General features: G+C 42.4%; 1 protein-coding gene across 1 annotated transcript in view; it reads right to left on the bottom strand.

Annotated features, from left to right (window-relative positions):
* The window catches only part of LOC144593844 (dynein axonemal heavy chain 8-like), a 624,642-nt gene that overhangs the window by 175,513 nt on the left and 428,482 nt on the right, over positions 1-20,647 (bottom strand). The window contains exons 58-60 of the mRNA XM_078399962.1: positions 13,787-13,896; positions 12,286-12,449; positions 1,012-1,204 (exon numbers count right to left, since the gene is read on the bottom strand). Coding sequence (XP_078256088.1) covers positions 1,012-1,204; positions 12,286-12,449; positions 13,787-13,896 — 467 coding nt within the window. The remainder of the gene's footprint in view (positions 1-1,011; positions 1,205-12,285; positions 12,450-13,786; positions 13,897-20,647) is intronic.

Genomic DNA, 20,647 nt, shown 5'->3' with positions numbered 1-20,647 from the left:
GTGACTACACCTCCCGGCGGTCAGCACTGCCCGATCTGAGGAATGTCAGTCGGGAGGCATGCCGGGATGGGCGGCGGTCCTCCCGGGGGGGTGGGGGGGCGGGTTGGGTACGCATTAGTTAAAGGTCTTCGGGGGGGTGGGGGGAGCGAGCTCATCTCTTGAAGTTGCACAGGTCTCATTGTGACGTCACATGCTGTAGATCTTTGAGAAATCGGTTAGAAAGGTAATTTTTAAACTTTAAAATCACTCTAACTTAAAAAATATAAGACCAATTTAAATAAAGGTTTTCATTAACAGTCGCCAGGACAATGGTGATTAAGGTGGTGCTCACAACCAAATCTGAAAAGATTAAAGAAGTACATATAAACATACAGGTATATGCAAACTCAGATCTTGTGTGTGTGTATATATATATATATATATATATATATACACACACACAAGATCTGAGTTTTAGTTATATTAATATATAATATATATATATATATATATATATATATATATATATATAGATAGATAGATTGTAAAATTCAATGTTCATGTCTCATTCTGGCAGTGGAGGAGGCCGATGACAGAAAGGATGCTATGGGAATGGGAATTGAAATAGCGAGCAAACATGAGCTCCTGCTGGCCCTGGTGGTCAGGGAAGTGATTTGACGAAATGGTCACCTTGTTTATGTTAGGTCTCATGATGTAGAGGAGGCCACATTGGGGACATAATTAAAAATAAAATGTATGAGATTAAGAGATCTGAGGTAGAACTTTTTTATACAGTGGTTGGAATCTGTGGTTGGAATCTGTAGTACCTTGCCTGACCAGGTTGTGGTGTCATAGTCTCAATATTTAAGTGTTCAAGAAAATCACATGAAATGCCTGACAGATAAGGCTGTTGGCTGCATTCTGGTAAATGGGGTTAGTGTCTTGATTGACACGGAAAGCCAAATAGCCTATTTCCAGGCTGTATAACTATTATAGGCCTATTTATATAAACAGAATTAACAAATTATGTACCAGTTCATAGACTTTTGGAACCATAAACACATAATCTTCAGGTTCTTCGCCAGTTGGCTCTGGCATTTCACGAAAGAAATCCACAAAGTATGGCTCTTCATGCAGGTTTCCTGCTGATTCTTTTCCAATGTTTGTTTCAATTGCACGTGTGATTGCATCTTCAAACCATTTTTTATCCTCTTCACTTACAAATCTAGTTAGTAACAATAACATCAATATTAATCAGAATGAATTTTACTTTACAAGCAGATCAACTGTTTTGAGCATGAATCACATGTGTATATCTTTAAAGGTATATAACTTGTGTAAATATGATTTTAGAAAGGTTCAAGGGTATGCAAGTGGCCTGATCGATTTGTTGCAATCCTGTGAATTAATTATGAATCTTGTCGACAACTGCAGTGACAACTGGAAATGGAGTTGTCAATCACACTCAAGATAGACACAAAATGATGGAGTAACTCAGCGGGACAGGCAGCATCACTGGAGAGAAGGAATGGGTGACGTTTTGGGTCAAGACCCTTCTTCAGACACTGGTCTTTAAAAGCCTTATATATGATCACTGTAATTGAAGCTACTTCTTAAAGACTGCAGTTTCTAAGCCAGGGAATTGCACCATATCTTAAGTGATATAAATAGCTCAATAAATATGTGTTGGTCAAGTACCTTTAGAAACCATGGTGATATTTGCATAGAGGACAGTGAGATGGAGTGAATTTAAATGTGAATTTGAAGAAGGTCGGAACAAGATCTGTAGAACTATAAAATCTTACTGCTATTTAGACTTCCAATTTTGTGCTTGCTCTTAAATTGTTGAGTTTATAATAATAGACCCACGCTTCAATTTTTCTCCCATAAATCTGCAACTTGCTCTCAAGTAAATGGCCAATTACCATTTACAAACTGGTAATTTATTTAAATCACACTTTTCTTATGGAAGCATCACTGCAGGGTATGTGTGGATAAAGGATATTAATTGCATTGAGTCCAGATCTTGAGCTTCTGTTACTGACACTGACAAAGTGATTACAATAAGTCATATCTGTATTCTCATATTTGCTCATTTCTCTTTTAGGAATGGCACATTTCTTTTCCTTGAAATGCAAATAATTTTTTCAAAAGATTCATTGCCGGTTGTGAGTGGGAATGGGGAGGAACAAATTGTACATTCCTTCTTTTAATAACATAGGAAAAGAAGAGCAGCAAGCCACGTGGCCCCTCAAGCCTGCCATTTGATATGATCTTGGTTGATCTATCCAAGGCCTCATCTTTCTTTTCAGTTCCACATATTCCTTAATTCCCTGATCTTTCACAAAATTATCTACTTTCTCTTTAAATACATCATCACTTTGCAAAACCTCTGCAATAAGATTTTAGATTTAGATTTAGTGATACAGCGTGGAAACAGGCCCTTTGGCCCACGGAGTCCTCGCCGACCAGTCCCGTACACTAACACAACACTATCCTACACACTAATGACAATTTACAATTTTACCTAAGCGAATTAACCTACAAACCTGTACAAGGGAGGGAGAGAGAAAACGGGGAATTTTAGACCAGTTAGCCTAACATCGGTAGTGGGGAAAATGCTAGAGTCAGTTATTAAAGATGTGATAGCATCACATTTGGAAAGTGGTGAAATCATCGGACAAAGTCAGCATGGATTTACAAAAGGCAAATCATGTCTGACGAATCTTATAGAATTTTTCGAGGATGTAACTAGTAGAGTGGATAAGGGAGAACCAGTCGATGTGTTATATCTGGACTTTCAGAAGGCCTTCGACAAGGTCCCACATAGGAGATTGGTGTACAAACTTAAAGCACACGGTATTGAGGGTTCAGTGTTGAGGTGGATAGAAAATTGGTTGGCGGACAGGAAGCAAAGAGTAGGAATAAACGGGTCCTTTTCGGAATGGCAGGCAGTGACTAGAGGGGTACCGCAAGGCTCAGTGCTGGGACCCCAGTTATTTACAGTGTATATTAATGATTTGGACGAGGGAATTGAATGCAACATCTCTAAGTTTGCGGATGACACGAAGCTGGGTGGCAGTGTTAGCTGCGAGGAGGATGCTAGGAGGCTGCAGAGTGACTTGGATAGATTAGGCGAGTGGGCAAATGCATGGCAGATGCAATATAATGTGGATAAATGTGAGGTTATCCACTTTGGCGGCAAGAACAGGAAAGCAGAGTATTACCTGAATGGTGAACGATTAGGAGAAGGGGAGATGCAACGTGACCTGGGTGTCATGGTGCACGAATCATTGAAAGCAAGCATGCAGGTGCAGCAGGCAGTGAAGAAAGCGAATGGTATGTTGGCATTCATAGCAAGAGGATTTGAGTTTAGGAGCAGGGAGGTTCTACTGCAGTTGTACAGGGCCTTGGTGAGACCGCACCTGGAGTATTGTGTGCAGTTTTGGGTTCCTAATCTGAGGAAAGACGTTCTTGCCTTAGAGGGAGTACAGAGAAGGTTCACTAGAGTGATCCCTGGGATGGCGGGACTTTCATATGAAGAAAGGCTGGATAGACTAGGCTTGTACTCGCTGGAATTTAGAAGACTGAGGGGGGATCTTATAGAAACATATAAAATTCTTAAGGGGTTGGAGAGGCTAGATGCGGGAAGATTGTTCCCGATGTTGGGGGAGTCCAGAACCAGGGGTCACAGCTTAAGGATAAGGAATTCTCTGCCACAGAAGGTAGTTGAGGCCAGTTCATTGGCTATATTTAAGAGGGAGTTAGATTTGGCCCTTTTTGCTAAAGGGATCAGGGGGTATGGAGAGAAGGCAGGTACAGGTTACTGAGCTGGATGATCAGCCATGATCATATTGAATGGCGGTGCAGGCTTGAAGGGCCGAATGGCCTATTCCTGCACCTATTTTCTATGTTTCTATGTTTCTATCTTTGGAGATAGAGAGAGCGAGAAAACCAGAGCACCCATAGAAAGCCCACACGATCACAGGGAGAATGTACAAACTCCATACAGATAACACCCGTAGCTATGATCAAACCCGGGACTCTGGCACTGTAAGGCAGCAACTCTACTGCTGTGCCACTGTGCTGTCCCACTGTGCCTTACCTGTCAGGCCACTTGCACTAAAATAAATGCTATTTCAATCCAAAAGTCCTTTCTCGCATGAGGAGGGCGAAAAGGGCGAAGGAATTAGCTCCAGCAGATAATATTAAGGAAAATACAGAAAGATTTTCTAAGTACATAACCGGAACAAAGGTAACCAGAGAGGGAATAGGAGGCCCTCAGAAACCAAAGTGATCATCTCTCTGTGGAGCCGCAGGAAATGGGCAAGGTCTTAAATGAATATTTCTCCTCTATTTCTAATACGAAGACCAGGGAACTTGGTGCAGTTAATAGAGATGTCTTGAAGACATCTTACGGTCATGGAGGTGCTGGATATCCTAAGGAAAATAAACATACAACAATACAGCACAGGAAGGGGCCTTTGGCCCATGATATTTGTGCCAAACAAGATGCCTAGTTAACCTGCGCTCTTAGCCCCCTTCTTTATTCCTTGTCCACCCACGACGGTGCAGCCTTGTACAAATCTAATTCAATTTACAAATTCGCAGACACCACCACCAATGTGGACCGGATATCAAATAATGATGAGTTGGAGTATAGTACGGAGATTGAGAACATTGTGTTGAGACAACTCCCTTTCTCTAAATATCAGCAAGACAAAAGAGATAGTGAGCAGCTTCAGGAAGCATGGCAGTATACATACCCCAGTTTGCTTTGATGGCGTCGAATTAGAGGTAGTTGAAAACTTCAAATTCCAAGAAGTAAATATCACCAACGACTTCTCCTGGACAATCCATACTGAAGCAATGATCAAGAAAGCACACCAACTTCCTAAGAAGGCTTAGGAAGTTCGGCATGTCCCCATCAACCCTCACCAATTTCTATAGATGCGCCGTAGAAAGCATTTTATCGGGATTGGTTTGGGAACAGCTCCATCCAAGACTGCAAGAAATTGCAACAAAATGTGGATGCAGCCCAGACCATCACACAAACTAACCTCCCATACATTGACTCCATTTATACCTCATGCTGCCTCAGCAAGGCCAGCAGCATAATCAAGGACGAGTCGCACCCTGGCAATTACCTCTTCTCCCCTCTCCCATCAGACAAAAGGTATAGAAATGTGAAAATGCTCACCTCCAGATTCAGGGACAGTCTCTTCCCAACTGTTATTAGAAACTGAACTATCCTACCGCAAGCAGAGGGCAGTCCTGAAATACTATCTACCTCACATGGGACCTTCAGACTATCTTTGATCGGACTTTACAGGATTTACCTTGCAATAATCATTATCCCTTATCATGTATCTGTACACTGCGAATAGCTCAATTGTAAACATGTAACACGGGTGGTTTTAAACTAAATAGGTGTGGGGGGGGGGGGGGGGGGGTCAAATGGGATAGTCAAGGATGGAGTTAAAGGGAAAGAGTAAAGGGATAGTTAATGACTCCAGAATTAACAGGAAAGAAAGCTCACAAAGGGATAGGAGTGTATGGCCAAGTGTAATAGGAATCGATGTGAAAGGTGAAATAAGTAGGGAATTAAAAGTATGTATATGAATGCGCGATGTATAAGAAGTAAAGTAGATGAGCTTGAGGCTCAGTTAGAGATTGGTAGATATGACATTGTGGGGATTACAGAGACGTGGCTGCAGGAGGATCAGGCCTGGGAACTTAATATTCAGGGTTATACATCCTATAGAAAAGACAGGCAGGTGGGCAGAGGAGGTGGGGTAGCTCTGTTGGTGAGACACAAAATTCAGTCCCTTGCAAGGGGTGACATAGGGACTGACGAGGTAGAGTCACTGTGGATAGAGTTGAGGAATTGTAAAGGTAAGAAGACACTAATTGGAGTTGTCTACAGACCGCCAAACAGTAGCCCGGATGTAGGTTGTAAGGTGCAGCAGGAGTTAAAGCTGGCATGTAGCAAAGGTACTGCCACTGTGGTGATGGGGGATTTCAATATGCAGGTAGACTGGGAAAATCATGTTGGTTCTGGACCCCAAGAAAGAGATTTTTTAGAGTGCCTCAGAGATGGATTCTTAGAGCAGCTTGTGCTGGAGCCTACTGAGTTTAGTGTTGTCCAATGAACCAGATTTGATAAGAGAACTCGAGGTAAAGGAGCCGCTTGGAGGTAGTGATCATAATATGATTAGTTTTAATCTGCAATTTGAGAAGGAGAAGGTTAAATCGGAAGTGTCAGTGTTGCAGTTGAACAAAGGGGACTATGAAGGCATGAGAGAGGAGCTGGCCAAGGTCGACTGGAAGGGCTCCTAGAAGGAATGACGGTGGAACAGCGATGGCAGGAATTTCTGGGCATAATCCGGAAGATGCAGGATCATTTCATTCAAAGCGGAAGAAAGATTCTGAGGGGAGTAGGAGGCAACCGTGGTTGATAAGGGAAGTTAGGGATGGAACAAAACTAAAAGAGAAGATGTATAACACATCAAAAAGTAGCAGGAAGCCAGAGGATTGGGAAACTTTCAAAGGACAACAGAAGGTAACAAAACGGGCAATACGGGCTGAAAAAATACAAGGGGAAGCTGGCCAAGAATATAAAGAAGGACAGTAAAAGCTTCTTTAGATATGTTAAATGAAAAAGATTAGCAAAGACAAATGTGCTGCCTTGAAGGCAGACATGGGTGAAATTATTATGGGTAACAAGGAAATGGCAGAAGAGTTAAACAGGTACTTCGGATCTGTCTTCATGAAGGAAGACACAAACAATCTCCCAGAAGTACAGGAGGACAGAGGATCTAGGGGGATAGAGGAACTGAAAGAAATTTGCATTAGGCGAGAAATAGTATTGGGTAGACTGATGGGACTGACGGTTGATAAATCCCCAGGCCCTGATGGTCTGCATCCCAGGGTACTCAGGGAGGTGGCTCTAGAAATAGTGGACACATTGGTGATCATTTTCCAATGTTCAATAGATTCAGGATCAGTTCCTGTGGATTGGAGGATAGCTAATGTTATCCCACTTTTCAAGAAAGGAGGGAGAGAGAAAACGAGGAATTACAGACCAGTTGCCTGACATCGGTGGTGGGGAAGATACTGGAGTAATTTATTAAAGAGGTAATAACAGTGCATTTGATAGCAGTAAAAGGATAAGTCCAAGTCAGCATGGATTTATGAAAGGGAAATCATGCTTGGCTAATCTTCTGGAATTTTTTGAGGATGTGACAAGTAAAATGGATGAAGGAGAGCCAGTGGATGTCGTGTATCTAGAATTTCAAAAAGCCTTTGATAAGGTCCCACACGGAAGATTGGTGAGCAAAATTAGAGCACTTGTATTGGGGGTAGGGTGTTGACATGGATAGAGAATTGGGTGGCAGACAGGAAGCAAAGAGTAGGAGTAAACGGGTCCTTTTCAGAATGGCAGGCAATAGCGAGTGGAGTGCCGCAAGACTCGGTGTTGGGGCCGTAACTATTTACCATATATATTAATGATTTGGATGAAGGAATTAGAAGTGACACTAGCAAGTTTGCAGATGACACAAAGCTGGGTGGCAGTGTGAACTGCGAAGAGGATGTTAGGAGGTTGCAGGGTGACCTGGACAGGTTGAGTGAGTGGGCAGATATATGGCAGATGCAGTATAATGTAGATAAATGAGGTTATCCACTTTGGCGGCAAAAACAAGGAGGCAGATTATTATCTCAATGGTGTCAGGTTAGGTAAGGTGGAAGTGCAGCGATACCTGGGTGTCCTTGTACACCAGTCACTGAAAGTTGGCGTGCAGATACAGCAGGCAGTGAAGAAAGCTAATGGCATGTTGGCCTTCATAACGAGAGGATTTCAGTATAGGAATAAAGAGGTTCTTCTGCAGTTGTATAGGGCCCTGGTGAGACCACATCTGGAGTATTGTGTACAGTTTTGGTCTACTAATTTGAGGAAGGACATCCTTGTAATTGAAGCAGTGCAGCGTAGGTTCACGCGATTGATCCCTGGGATGGCGGGACTGTCATATGAGGAAAGATTGAAAAGACTAGGCTTGTATTCACTGGAGTTTAGAAGGATGAGAGGGGATCTTATAGAGACATAAAATTATAAAAGGACTGGACAAGCTAGATGCAGGAAAAATGTTCCCAATGTTGGGGGAGTCCAGAACCAGGGGCCACAATCTTAGAATAAAGGGGAGGCCATTTAAAACTGAGGTGAGAAGGAACTTTTTCACCCAGAGAGTTGTGAATTTGTGGAATTATCTGCCATGGGGGGCAGTGGAGGCCAAGTCACTGGAAGAATTTAAGAGAGTGTTAGATAGAGCTATAGGGGCTAGTAGATTCAGGTGATATGGGGAGAAGTTGGGCACTGGTTACTCATTGTGGATGATCAGCCATGATCACAATGAATGGCGGTGCTGGCTCGAAGGGCTGAATGGCCTCCTCCTGCACCTACTTTCTATGTTTCTATGTTTTGTCTTTCCGCTGGCTGGTTAGCACGCAACAAAAGCTTTTCACTGTACTTCAGTACACATGACAATAAACAAAACTAAGCTGATCTCATCCGGCTGTACATATCCATATCCCTCTATTCCGTGCACTTCCATATATGAAGGTAAATGAATCTCCTGGCCTGATCTTATATCTCGGAGGACACTATGGGAAGTTGGGGAAGAAATTGCAGATGTCCTGGGTGAGACACCAGAAGACTGGGGGGGGGGGGGGGCTAACATTGTTCCTCAATTTAAGAAAGGCTGCAAGGAAAAGCCTGGGAACTATAGACCAGTAAGCCAAACATCTGTGATAGGCCAGTTACTAGAGCGGATTCTGAGGATAAGATATATATACATTTGCAGAGAGATTGGCTGATTAGGGTTGTTTTTCAGACACTCAGTCCTGTGACTAGTGGCGTGCCTCAGGGATCGATGCGAGCCTCATTACTGTTTGTGGTTTATTTCAATGATTTAGATGAGAATGTACAAGGCTTGATTAGTAAGTTTGCAGATGTCACTAAAGTGGGTGGTATCGTGGACAGTGAAGACGGTCATCAAAAATTGCAGCAGGATATTAATCAGCTGGGCGATTGGGCTGATGAAGTTGAAAGCTGATATGTACGAGGTGTTGCTTTTCAGAAAGTCAAATCAGGAAAAGGACCCTCAAAGTGATTGAAAGGGTCCTGGGGAGTGCAGATCTAGGAGTGTGGGTACACAGTACCTTGAAGGTGGCATCACAGGTAGATAGGGTGGTCAAGAATACTTTCAGTACATTGGCCTTCATCAGTCAGGATATTGAGTATAGAAGTTGGGACAAAAAAAGACACAAAGTGACAGACAAACTCAGTGGGTCAGGCAGCATCCCTGGAGAACATGGATAGGCGACCTCAGGTCAGTACCTTAGTACAGACTGCTTGTCGGGGGAAGAAAAAGAAAGCTGGAAGAGAGGAAAACAGGGCAAAGCATGGCAAGTGAACACTGGTAAAGCAGATGGTTTTGAAAGGCAGATGGTTGAACCAGAGATGAAAAATAGGTGTGAGACAAAAGAATTCAAGAGTTACAAATTGCTAATCCAACGAAAGGAGAGGTGGATGGGGAGGGGATAAATTGGTGAGAGTCTAGGTGAGGCCCAGGGGAGAGTGGGGTGGGGGGGGGGGGGGTAAGGAAAAAGAAAAGGTGGCGTAAGGGGGAGGGGGTTGTTAGAAGTTACCTAAAATTGGAGAATTTAATGTTCATACCATTGGATTATAAGATACTCAGGCGGAATACGAGGTGATGGTTCACCTGTTTGTGTGTGGCCTCACTAGCAGAAAGGTGAGGACAGAAAGGTGAGTATGGTAATGGGAAGGGGAGTTAAAATGATGTGCAATCGGGAGATTGTGGTAGGTGGACAGAGTGCAAGTGTTTGGTGAAACAGTCACCAAGTCAATGCTTCGTCTCGCCAATGTACAGGAGGCCACATAGGGAACACTGGTAGTAGATGAGATTAGAGGAAGTGCATGTGAACCTCTGTCTCACCTGGAAAGATTGCTGGTGTCCCTGGATGGAGACGAGGGAGGAAGTATAGGGACAGGTGTTACATCTACTGCGGTTGCAGGGGAAAGTACTTGGGGATGGGATAGTTTGGGTGGGAATAAATGAGTGAACTAAGGAGTTGCGAAAGGAACGAGAACAGTACGATGGGACATAGAGGAAATGCATGTGACGAATCCATCTATGACATTGGGGGGGGGGGGCATGTTTACTAAAGAAAGAGGACATCTCAGATGTCCTAGAATGGAAACCCCTCATCTTATGAGCAGATACAGCAAAGATGGAGGAATTGAGAGAAGTGGATTACGTCTTTGCAAGTCTAGGTGACTGGTAGTTGGTAGGTATGCGTTAGACATCGGTAAATAGTCCATCTCCTGGACAGGTACATGGATAGGATAGGGTTAGAGGGATATGGGCAAAACACGGGCAAGTGGGACAACCATAGATGGGGCATCTTGGTCAGCATGGACTAGTTGACTCGAAGGGCCTGTTTCCGTGCTGTATGACTAGAATCTTTTGGGAATCTCCTTTATTTTATCTGCCAGGGATATCTCATGGTTCATCATTGTCCTAATTTCCTTAAGTATACTGCTACATAGCTTTATACTCTTCAAGGAATTTACTTGATCCCTGCTGACTATACCTGACATATGCCTCCTTTACCTGACCAGACAGTCAATGTCACTTCCATCTCAGTATACAAGGAACCTGTTAAATTTAACCAATCTTTTCCTTTATATAAATCTATAGGTGTTGCATTGTATTTTTATGTTGTCTGATAGACTATGCTTGTACTGAATTCTGAAATATTTCCCAAGCTCAGGGTTACTGTTTTTTCAGGCAACATTATAAGCCATTGGATAGACACAAAAAGCTGGAGTAACTCAGCGGGTCAGAAAGCATCTCTGGAGAAAAGGAATAGGTGACATTTTGGGTCGAGATCCTTCTTCAGACAGAGAGTCAGGGGAAAGGGAAAGGGAAAGGAGAGATATACTGATGATGAAGAGATATATACAGTGCCCTCCATAATGTTTGGGACAAAGACCCATCATTTATTTATTTGCCTCTGTATTCCACAATTTGAGATTTGTAATAGAAAAAATCACATGTGGTTAAAGTGCACATTGTCAGATTTTATTAAAGGCCATTTTTGTACATTTTGGTTTCACCATGTAGAAATTACAGCTGTATTTATACATAGTCTCCCCATTTCAGGGCACCATAATGTTTGGGACACATGGCTTCACAGGCATTTGTAATTGCTCAAGTGTGTTTAAGGGGGGAGAGGGGATGCTGCACCAATGCAGGAGAGGTTTGGACCCAATCGGTCCACCTGTATATTAGTAAATCTCTCATTTCGTTTGTGTGTTTGTGGATATATTTGTTCTCGAATTACAGCCATAACGGTACATGATAGCGCGGCAATTTTAGGCCCACTTTACTCACCATTGTCCTGGGGTTCAAATGTTTGCTATATTTTAAAAGTTTTTCACTTTTTTAACTTTAAAAATCACTTTTTAAACTTTAATAAATCAATTTTTCACTTGCCCTGCCCGTCAGCTGCACCTGCCTCCGTTTTTGATGTCACAATGGGAGAAGGTCAGCACGTGCACAGTTGGGGCCCGTTGATCTAATACAGATGCTCACCGACTTACGATATTTCGACTTATGATATTTCGACTTTGCGATGGTGCAAACGGCAGCGACTCGTAGCGAGCCGCAGCTCGCTTCCGGCCACGTGATCTAATACAGATGCACCCCAACTTACAATGCTTCGACTAATGATATTTTGACGTTGCGATGGTGCAAATGGCAGGAGGAGGGGGGGGGGGGGATAAGGGGGGTTGAGGGGAGATGGAGTGAGTGAGCAGGTGAGGGGAGGAGGGGGGATAAGGGGGGTGAGTGGGGGGGAGGTGAAGGGGGTATAAGGGGGGTTGAGGGGGATGGAGTGGGTGAGTGTGTGAGGGGGGTGAGGGGAAGATAAGGGGGTTGAGGGGGGATTGAGTGGGGGGGAAGGGGGGTGAGGGGGGATGGAGTGGGTGAGTGGGGGGGGGGGGGGGTGATTTGCACGTTGGGTTGCCGGAGAGATTTGGACCCAACTGGTCCACACCTGTCTAGTACTATCTTAAATATGGCTTACTTCTGCTCTAGTTCTTATGTTGTTATGCTGTGATTCATACACTGTTACTCCTTCAACACATTGGCTAGTACATGTTGTCAGAGATGTTGCCCTGGAAATTTGTAGAAGTGGTAATTATTCCCTTAGTATTGTAATTACCTGTCTGCAATGACCCTAGTGCATTCATGTTTGAACAAAGCCAGCAGTATCTCTTCAGTGTCACATTCTTCAGCTTTAATGGTCAGCATTCCCTGCCAGATGCGAGAAAGGTCTCTCAGGTTGAAGATGTAATGAAATTTAGCTGGAGTAGGTAGCATTTTTATCTGGAAGAACAATACAAGATTTACTAAAACTTTCTTGATGAAATTAAAATATCTTTTGCTAAAGCAATATTTCATCTTCATAATAATCCAATCTTAAATACCTGAGTTTAGCAGCATTTTTCATTAAATTCCAAATAAATTACACCATCAGGTTAAATGATGAACATTAAATGTGGCAAATTAACACAGATTTATAGTTTGAAATTTTTGTTGGGAAGGAGCACCTGAATTGAGGACAAAGTGGTAGTTTTTTAAGCAATAGTACTAAAGGTTTTAACGTAGTTATATTTCTGCAATGCTCTTTCAGAATCCTTCCAACTTCAAAAATTATGACCAAAGTGCTCAAAATTAAAAGATTCTTTAGATATGTTTAGCTGGTGTTTTAGAAAATGTGCCTTTATGTATATTTCTATCTATAGGACAACATATCCTGAGCATTTGAAATATTCTGCTGGAATGAGTGCATCAAGGAATTACGAGGGGAACGGTCTCTGTGAAAGGCAGAAAGGGGTGGGGTTGGAAAGATGTGACTGGTGGTAGGATCATCTTGGAGGTGACGGAAATATTGGATGACTATGTTTTGGATGCAGAGGCTGGTGGAGTGAAAGATGAGGACCAGGGGAACTATCCTTGTTGTTTGAGGGAGGGAGAGCAAGAGCAGAACTACAGGATACAGATGAGATGCACCATCTATGGCAGCAGGGAGTAAACCACATTTACTAAAGCATAAGGACATCTTGGAATGGAAATCCTTATTTTGGGAGCCGATGCGGTGGAGATGGAGAAAATAAGTGTAGGGGGTGGTGTCTTTGCAAGACACAGGGTTATGTCCTGCCCCTCCTCTTTTTCAGCTTTCTCCCCCACCTCCCTCTACAATCAGTCTGTAGAAGGATTCCGAGCCGAAAACTCATCTATCCATATTCTGTAGAGTTGCTGCCTGACCTACTGAGTTACAGTTTCCACGCCATCTATATTCCACATTTTTGTTTACATTAAGGATCTTATATTCATATATTTTTGACAATATAGATGATTTGTTTTCTGTTCACTCTATGTGATTCTTAACTTAATGCCCTTCAACTTTTCACTTTTTGATAGTTTAAAAATGCTTTTCCAAACTCAGTCATTCAGCCTAGTTTTCAGTCATTAACCTCATAACTGACATAGAATTGGACACATATCCATATCAAATTCCTCTTGAGTTTTTACAATAAAAATATGTCACTGTTTATTTTTCTTCTGTTACCATTGTAAAAGATGTGCCATTTTCATCTCTCATGTTAATATCATGCTCAATGCAATTTTTCAAGACAAACAATTTCTCACATTGTTTGTACCTTTGTCCACTGCCAGAGGATCCTGCCTGCGATGACAAGTTTTGATATTAAATTACAGACCTCAGGTACAAAATTTCTGGCCAAGTGAAAGTATCCATTTCCAACAATACCTGCCATAGATCAATAAAAAGATATTATTGATGTTTTCAATCATAATTATAAAAGAGACATTTAAATTCTTTCGACTGGTTAGGTGGGCCTCAAATGCTATCCAGAGAAGTGTGAGATAATGGATTTGAGAAAGGAAAACAATTCAATGTATCAAAAATAATTATACAGTATTAATAAATATAGAACATAGAACAATACCAAACAAAATTAGGTCCTTTGGCCCATGATTTCTGTGCTAATCATGATGCCAATTTAAACTGCCCATCTGTTTGCACCTGGCTTATATCCATCAAGTCCCTGCCTGTTCAAGTGCCTGTCTAAATGTCTCTTACACATTGCTATATCTGCTTTCATCACTTTCTCTTTCCTTGCTCACCTTGGTGTTCACCCATTTCTCACACTATCCTGGCCATCTCTCCCCATCTATATTTTATTTTAATAAATTAAAATATGGTATTTAATTGGATGACATCAGATGACGCTCCTGTGCATTATCAGAAACTGTACCGTTTCTCTTAGAAAATGGAAGACTGAGGGATTGGCCTTTGTAAAGAAATTGTTACTTCCAGGCATTTACTGTTGATCTAATATAGATATTAATACACCACAAATTGTCATGAAAAATAAAAGTTTGAAAGATTTATCTGCATTGAGCAGGGAAAATACTTCAAATATTTATCTCCTTTTCGGATGTGCACTAGCATTTTGAAAATTTGGGCAGCTGTCAGTAGCCAGTGGCTCAATAGCTGCACACATCAGAATATCATTAAGAGCATGATAGATTAACCAGCAATGTTAGTCTGCACAGTGGTGGCTTGGTCTGAGTAGGACTATCAAATAAGGGCACAGGAGAGCATATCAGCCAAATTCTGCATAGGAAGGCAAAATAATGTGAAGATAATTTAGAGAAGAGCAATGCAGCTACAGTGTGTTTGGCAGAGCAAAATGACTTATGTGTGCACTGGGAGAAGAAACCTCCTGAAGAGTTCAGCAGTGTGGAAACTGTTCAAAAGATGGCAAAATTCATTTAATGAGTTTGAGAGTGGGACCATTGAACGAAACGGGTTCCAAATCGACAGGAGATTTGCACACGGTGCTGATGTCATCAGTTTAGACTGAAATATGATCTGAGGGAGGCAGAATTATTTTTTTCATTGGAGGTAAGGAATTTTGAACAAGGATTTAGTCCTTTGCTTCACAGGGGTCCGCAGGGGTCACTGCTGGGGCCGTTACTCTTTTTTTTCCTTCTAGCAGGAGTAGGCCATTCGGCCCTTCGAGCCAGCACCGCCATTCAATGTGATCATGGCTGATCATTCTCAATCAGTACCCCGTTCTGCCTTCTCCCGTTACCCCCTCACTCCACTATCCTTAAAAGCTCTATCTAGCTCTCTCTTGAATGCATTCAGAGAATTGGCCTCCACTGCCTTCTGAGGCAGAGATTTCCACAGATTCACAACTCTGACTGAAAAAGTTTTTCCTCATCTCCGTTCTAAATGGCCTACCCCTTATTCTTAAACTGTGGCCCCTTGTTCTGGACTCCTCCAACATTGGGAACATGTTTCCTGCCTCTAACATGTCCAACCCCTTAATAATCTTATACGTTTCGATAAGATCCCCTCTCATCCTTCTAAATTCCAGTATATACAAGCCTAGTCGCTCCAGTCTTTCAACATATGATAGTCCCGCAATTCCGGGAATTAACCTCGTAAACCTACGCTGCACGCCCTCAATAGCAAGAATATCCTTCCTCAAATTTGGAGACCAAAACTGCACACAGTACTCCAGGTGCGGTCTCACTAGGGCCCTGTACAACTGCAGAATGACCTCTTTGCTCCTATACTCAACTCCTCTTGTTATGAAGGCCAACATTCCATTGGCTTTCTTCACTGCCTGCTGTACCTGCATGCTTCCTTTCAGTGACTGATGCACTAGGACACCCAGATCTCGTTGTACGTCCCCTTTTCCTAACTTGACACCATTCAGATAATACTCTGCCTTCCTATTCTTACCACCAAAGTGGATAACCTCACACTTATCCACATTAAACTGCACCTGCCATGCATCCGCCCACTCACACAACCTGTCCAAGTCACCCTGCAACCTCATAGCATCTTCCTCACAGTTCACACTACCACCCAGCTTTGTATCATCTGCAAATTTGCTAATCGTACTTTTAATCCCTTCATCCAAGTCATTAATGTATATTGTAAATAGCTGCGGTCCCAGCACCGAGCCTTGCGGTACCCCACTAGTTACTGCCTGCCATTCTGAAAGGGACCCATTTATCCCCACTCTTCGCTTTCTGTTTGTCAACCAATTTTCTATCCATGTCAGTACCCTACCTCCAATACCATGTGCTCTAATTTTGCCCACTAATCTCCTATGTGGAACCTTGTCGAAGGCTTTCTGAAAGTTGAGGCTGTATACAATGATTTGGACGAGGGGATTGAAGGCTTTGTGGCCAAGTGTGCGGATGATACGAAAATAGGTGGAAGGGCATGGGTGAAGAAGGGTCTAGACCCGAAACGTCACCCATTCCCTCTCTCCTAGATGCTCCCTGATCTGCTGAGTTACTCCAGCATGTTGTGATATCTAGGTGGGCAGGTAGTGTAGACAATCAGGGACTCTGCAGAAGGAGTTGGACAGGTTGGGAGAGTAGGTAGAGAAGTGGCAGATTGAATATAGTGTAGCAAAGTGTGGAGTCATGCATTTTGGTAGTAGGTGTGATGTTTGATGGACTGTGTGGGGTGGGAGGACCCGTTGCTCCTCCCGTGCAGCAGGTGGCGCTGCACAGGACAAAGGGAGATGTTTTGTACATAGTTATCTTGGCTGTACACAGTATGGAGTGTGAAGTCAGATTGTGTAGTTGCAGCCATTTTAGTTGTCTTGCTGCCAGCATTAAGTTAATGTAATAAAGACCTTTGTTGTACCTGAAGACTTGCAAAGTTTCATACAGATATAGAACAAGAACACGAAAGTAGGAATAAAGGCGTAGACTATTTTCTAAATGGGGAGAGAATCCAGAAATCGGAGGTGCAAAGGGACTTTGGAGTGCTGGTGCATGATTCCCTAAAAGTTAATCTGCAATTCGAATCGGTAGTAAAGAAAGCAAACTCAATGCTAACATTTATTTCAAAAAGACTTGTATACAAAAACGGATGTAATGCTGAGGCTCTATTAGGTGCTGGTAAGGCCGCATTTGGAATATTGTGAGAAATTTTGGACATCATATCTGAGGAAGGATGTGTTGGTTCTAGAGAGGGTTCAGAGGAGGTTTACAAGAATGATCCCAGGAATAAGTAGGTTAACCTATGATGAGCATTTGTCATCACTGGGCCTGTACTCGCTGAGGTTTAGGAAGAATGAGTGAGGACTTAATTGAAACATACAAAATAGTGAAAAGCTTGGATAGAGTGGACGTGGAAAGGATGTTTCCACTAGTGGGAGAGTCTATGATTAGAGGTCATTGCTTCAGAATTAAAGGATCTTCTTTTAGGAAGGAGATGAGGAGAAATTTCTTTAGTCAAAGTGGTGAATTTGTGGAATTCTTTGCAACAGAAGGCTGTGGAGGCTGTCAGTGGATATTTTTTAAGGCAGAGATGAATAGATTCTCGATTAGTACAGGTGTCAGAGGTTATGGGGAATAGGCAGGAGAATGGGGTAGGAGGGAGACATACATTAGCCGTGATTGAATGGCAGAGTAGACTTGATGGGCCAAATGGCCTAATTCTATCCTATCACTCATGACCTTATGACATATTGAATGCATGAAAATTTACTTTTAGAGTTAATAATAAATGTAAATATGAAGACAGAATAACCGTTCATCAATTTTAACTCCAAAGAGAAAGGACGTAGTTCTCTTAGTTCCAGTTGAACAAGAAGTTTACAACTTACTTATAGTTCAAATAGCAAATGGTGGCCTTTGTAAAGAAGTTAAAGGATCTTTGCTCTGATCATTTTAAAGGTAACTGAAATCAAAAGCATGTTCATTAGTTAGAAAATTGTGGAAATGAAAAATCTCTCATTGCATTGTAGTTTAGATAGAACTACCAGAGCTCTTAAAACATGTTATTTCCTCATTTTTTGAAAAAGCAAATATAGTTTGGGTAATTGCTTTGTGGTAGCATAGTAATCCTGTGCTTCAGGTTGCCTCCCACTTTAATTGCACATCCCATTGCTGAAATAAAAACATAAAGAACTAGAAATATTCAGCAGATCAGATAACATTCATGGGAAAAGAAACACAATTAACAACTTAGGTCAATGATCCTTCGTCAGACTGGGAAGGACTGCTGACTGCTTTTGAACTTTTAGTGATTCATATGAAAGGACATCTAAGTCTCTCTGAACACAACACTTTTACAATTTCTCACCTTTTAAAAATACACTGAGTCATAAAGAGATACGGCATGGAAACAAGCCTTTCAGCTGAACAAGTCTGAGCTGTCCATCAATGCCCCATTTCAACTAACTGTTTTTATTATTCCTCCACATTTTCATCAGATCCCCCATGATTCTATGACTCACCTCTACACTAAGGGCAATTTACAGCAGCCAATTAACACCAATCTACATGTCTTGGGAATGTTAGAGAAAATCGAGGAAATTCATGCGGTTAAAGGAAGAACATGCAAACTCCACAGAGAGAGCATGCTAGATCAGGATTGAGCTTGGATTACTATCATCGTGATGCCCTGGAACACCATGTAGTTGGGAGCCAGTTCAGGAGAGATCGAAGGTGCTGAAGTTGAGTGTTGTGATTGATGCTGCCAGAGGAAACAGAAACAGATCCTTTGGCCCAACTCGTCCATGCTGATCAGGTTTTATAACTGAGCTGGTTACATTTGCCTGCATTTGGCCCATATCCCTCTAAAATCCCCTGTGTACCTATCTAAATATATTTTAAATATCGCCATTGTATCTGCCTCTACAGCTTCCTCTGGCAGCTCGATCCAGTTATGCATCACTATGTGTAGAAATTGCTCTTCGCGTCGCTTTTTAATCTTTCCCGGCTCACTTTAAATCTATGCCCTCTAATTCTGGATTCCTCTATCCTGGGTACAAAAGTTTATAACCATTCACCTTATCTATGCTTCTCATGGTTTTGTATGCAGTACTTCTAAAAGGTCATTCCTCAGCCTTCCATGTTCCAGGGAAAAAAGCCTACCGTTATAACTCAAGCGCCTGAGTCCTGGTAAAATGCTGATAATTTTTTTCTGCACCTTTTCCACCTTAATGACATCCTTCCCAAAGAAGGGTAATCAGAACTGCACACAATATTCCAAATGTGGCCTCAACAATGTACAGCTATAATATGACATCCCAACTTTGTTATTCAATACTATTATGAAGGCAAGTGTGCAAACACCTTCACCACAATCTGTCTGTGTCACCACTTAAAAGGAACTGTGTGCTTGTTTCTCTTGGTTCCTCTGCCACACTGCTTTTCTACTTTGTTTTCTACCATTGCTAGTTCAAGCCTCGGTTGATAGCTTGATAACTTTAAATTGGTTTGCCACCATTGTACCCATAGTAGAGCTCATAATCCGATTTCATAAAAGATTCACAAGAGTGTCAGTTTTCATCTCAGTGTGCTTGTCTTTAATTCTTGGCCTTCTTTTCAATAATATACAGCATGAACACAAAATGTTCCAGTCTTCACTTTGGATGTTTATATCATGGAAATTTGAACATCAAGCTCCCATCTTTGGTTTGGTTTCTGACTTCCAAGCTGCTGAAATAGGATTCTTTATTTGGCATTTATAACTCTTGGCATATTAGAAACTTACAATGTTTTAAAAAAATTGTTGGTATTGCTTCCACAACACATTATATGGGCATAATCCATTCTCCCATCTCTTTTTAACCACATTGGTCTGCATAATTGTTCTGTGATTATGTATATCACTGATAATATATATGGTGGAAAAAGTTATTTTGCATTTAACCCAACCATCCTTGGTGGTGATGTTAAGAAAGGTGCATACAATCATGAAGAGAATAGATAAGATGAATGCACGGACTCTTTTTCACAGCGTAGGGAATCAAGAACTAGAGGACATAGGTTTAAGGTGAGCGGAGAAGATTTAATAGGAACCTGAAGGGCAACTATTTTACACAGAGGGTGATGGGTATATGGAATGAACTGCCAAATGAAGTTGTTGAGGAGGCTACAATGATAATATTCAAAAGACATTTGGATAGGTATATGAATAGGACTTTGCGCCTGCGCTGCCCTAGCAGCTGCGGCGTACCTGCAGTCCATCTGTCTTTGTGTTTTTATGTTGGTTTTTTGTCTTGATTGTAGTGTAAATGTGATGTAGTTTTTTGGGGTTGGGACGGGAACTGTAAATATAAAATTGTCTCTTCCGAACGGAGACGCGACCCTTTGTTCTGGGTCATGTCTCCGTTCCCGTTGCTGCCTACCACCGGCTATGCACCTGGAGCTGGCGGCCTCCACCGGATACTCGCCTGTGGAGGCTCCGGCCGCGCGGACGTCGGAAGCTCGCAGCCCCCTGAGTGGGGGCCGACATCGGGAGCTCCGGCAGCGTCTTCGCCCGCCCCGAGTCGCGGGGCTTGGGTCGGCCCGCCGCGGACTTTTAACCGTCTGGCGCGGCCTGGAACATGGCAACTACAACAGCCTGACCGCGGGAGAAGACGGCAGGGAAAAAAAACATTCTGGCCTTCCATCACAGTGAGGAGGTGACTGGAGGAGACTCACTGTGATGGATGTTTCTTTTTGTATGA

Source organism: Rhinoraja longicauda, chromosome 5, assembly GCF_053455715.1.
Source record: "Rhinoraja longicauda isolate Sanriku21f chromosome 5, sRhiLon1.1, whole genome shotgun sequence".
NCBI classification, from domain to species: domain Eukaryota; kingdom Metazoa; phylum Chordata; class Chondrichthyes; order Rajiformes; family Arhynchobatidae; genus Rhinoraja; species Rhinoraja longicauda.
Note: the sequence above shows the minus strand (reverse complement) of the source record. Positions and strands in the feature narration are given on the sequence as shown.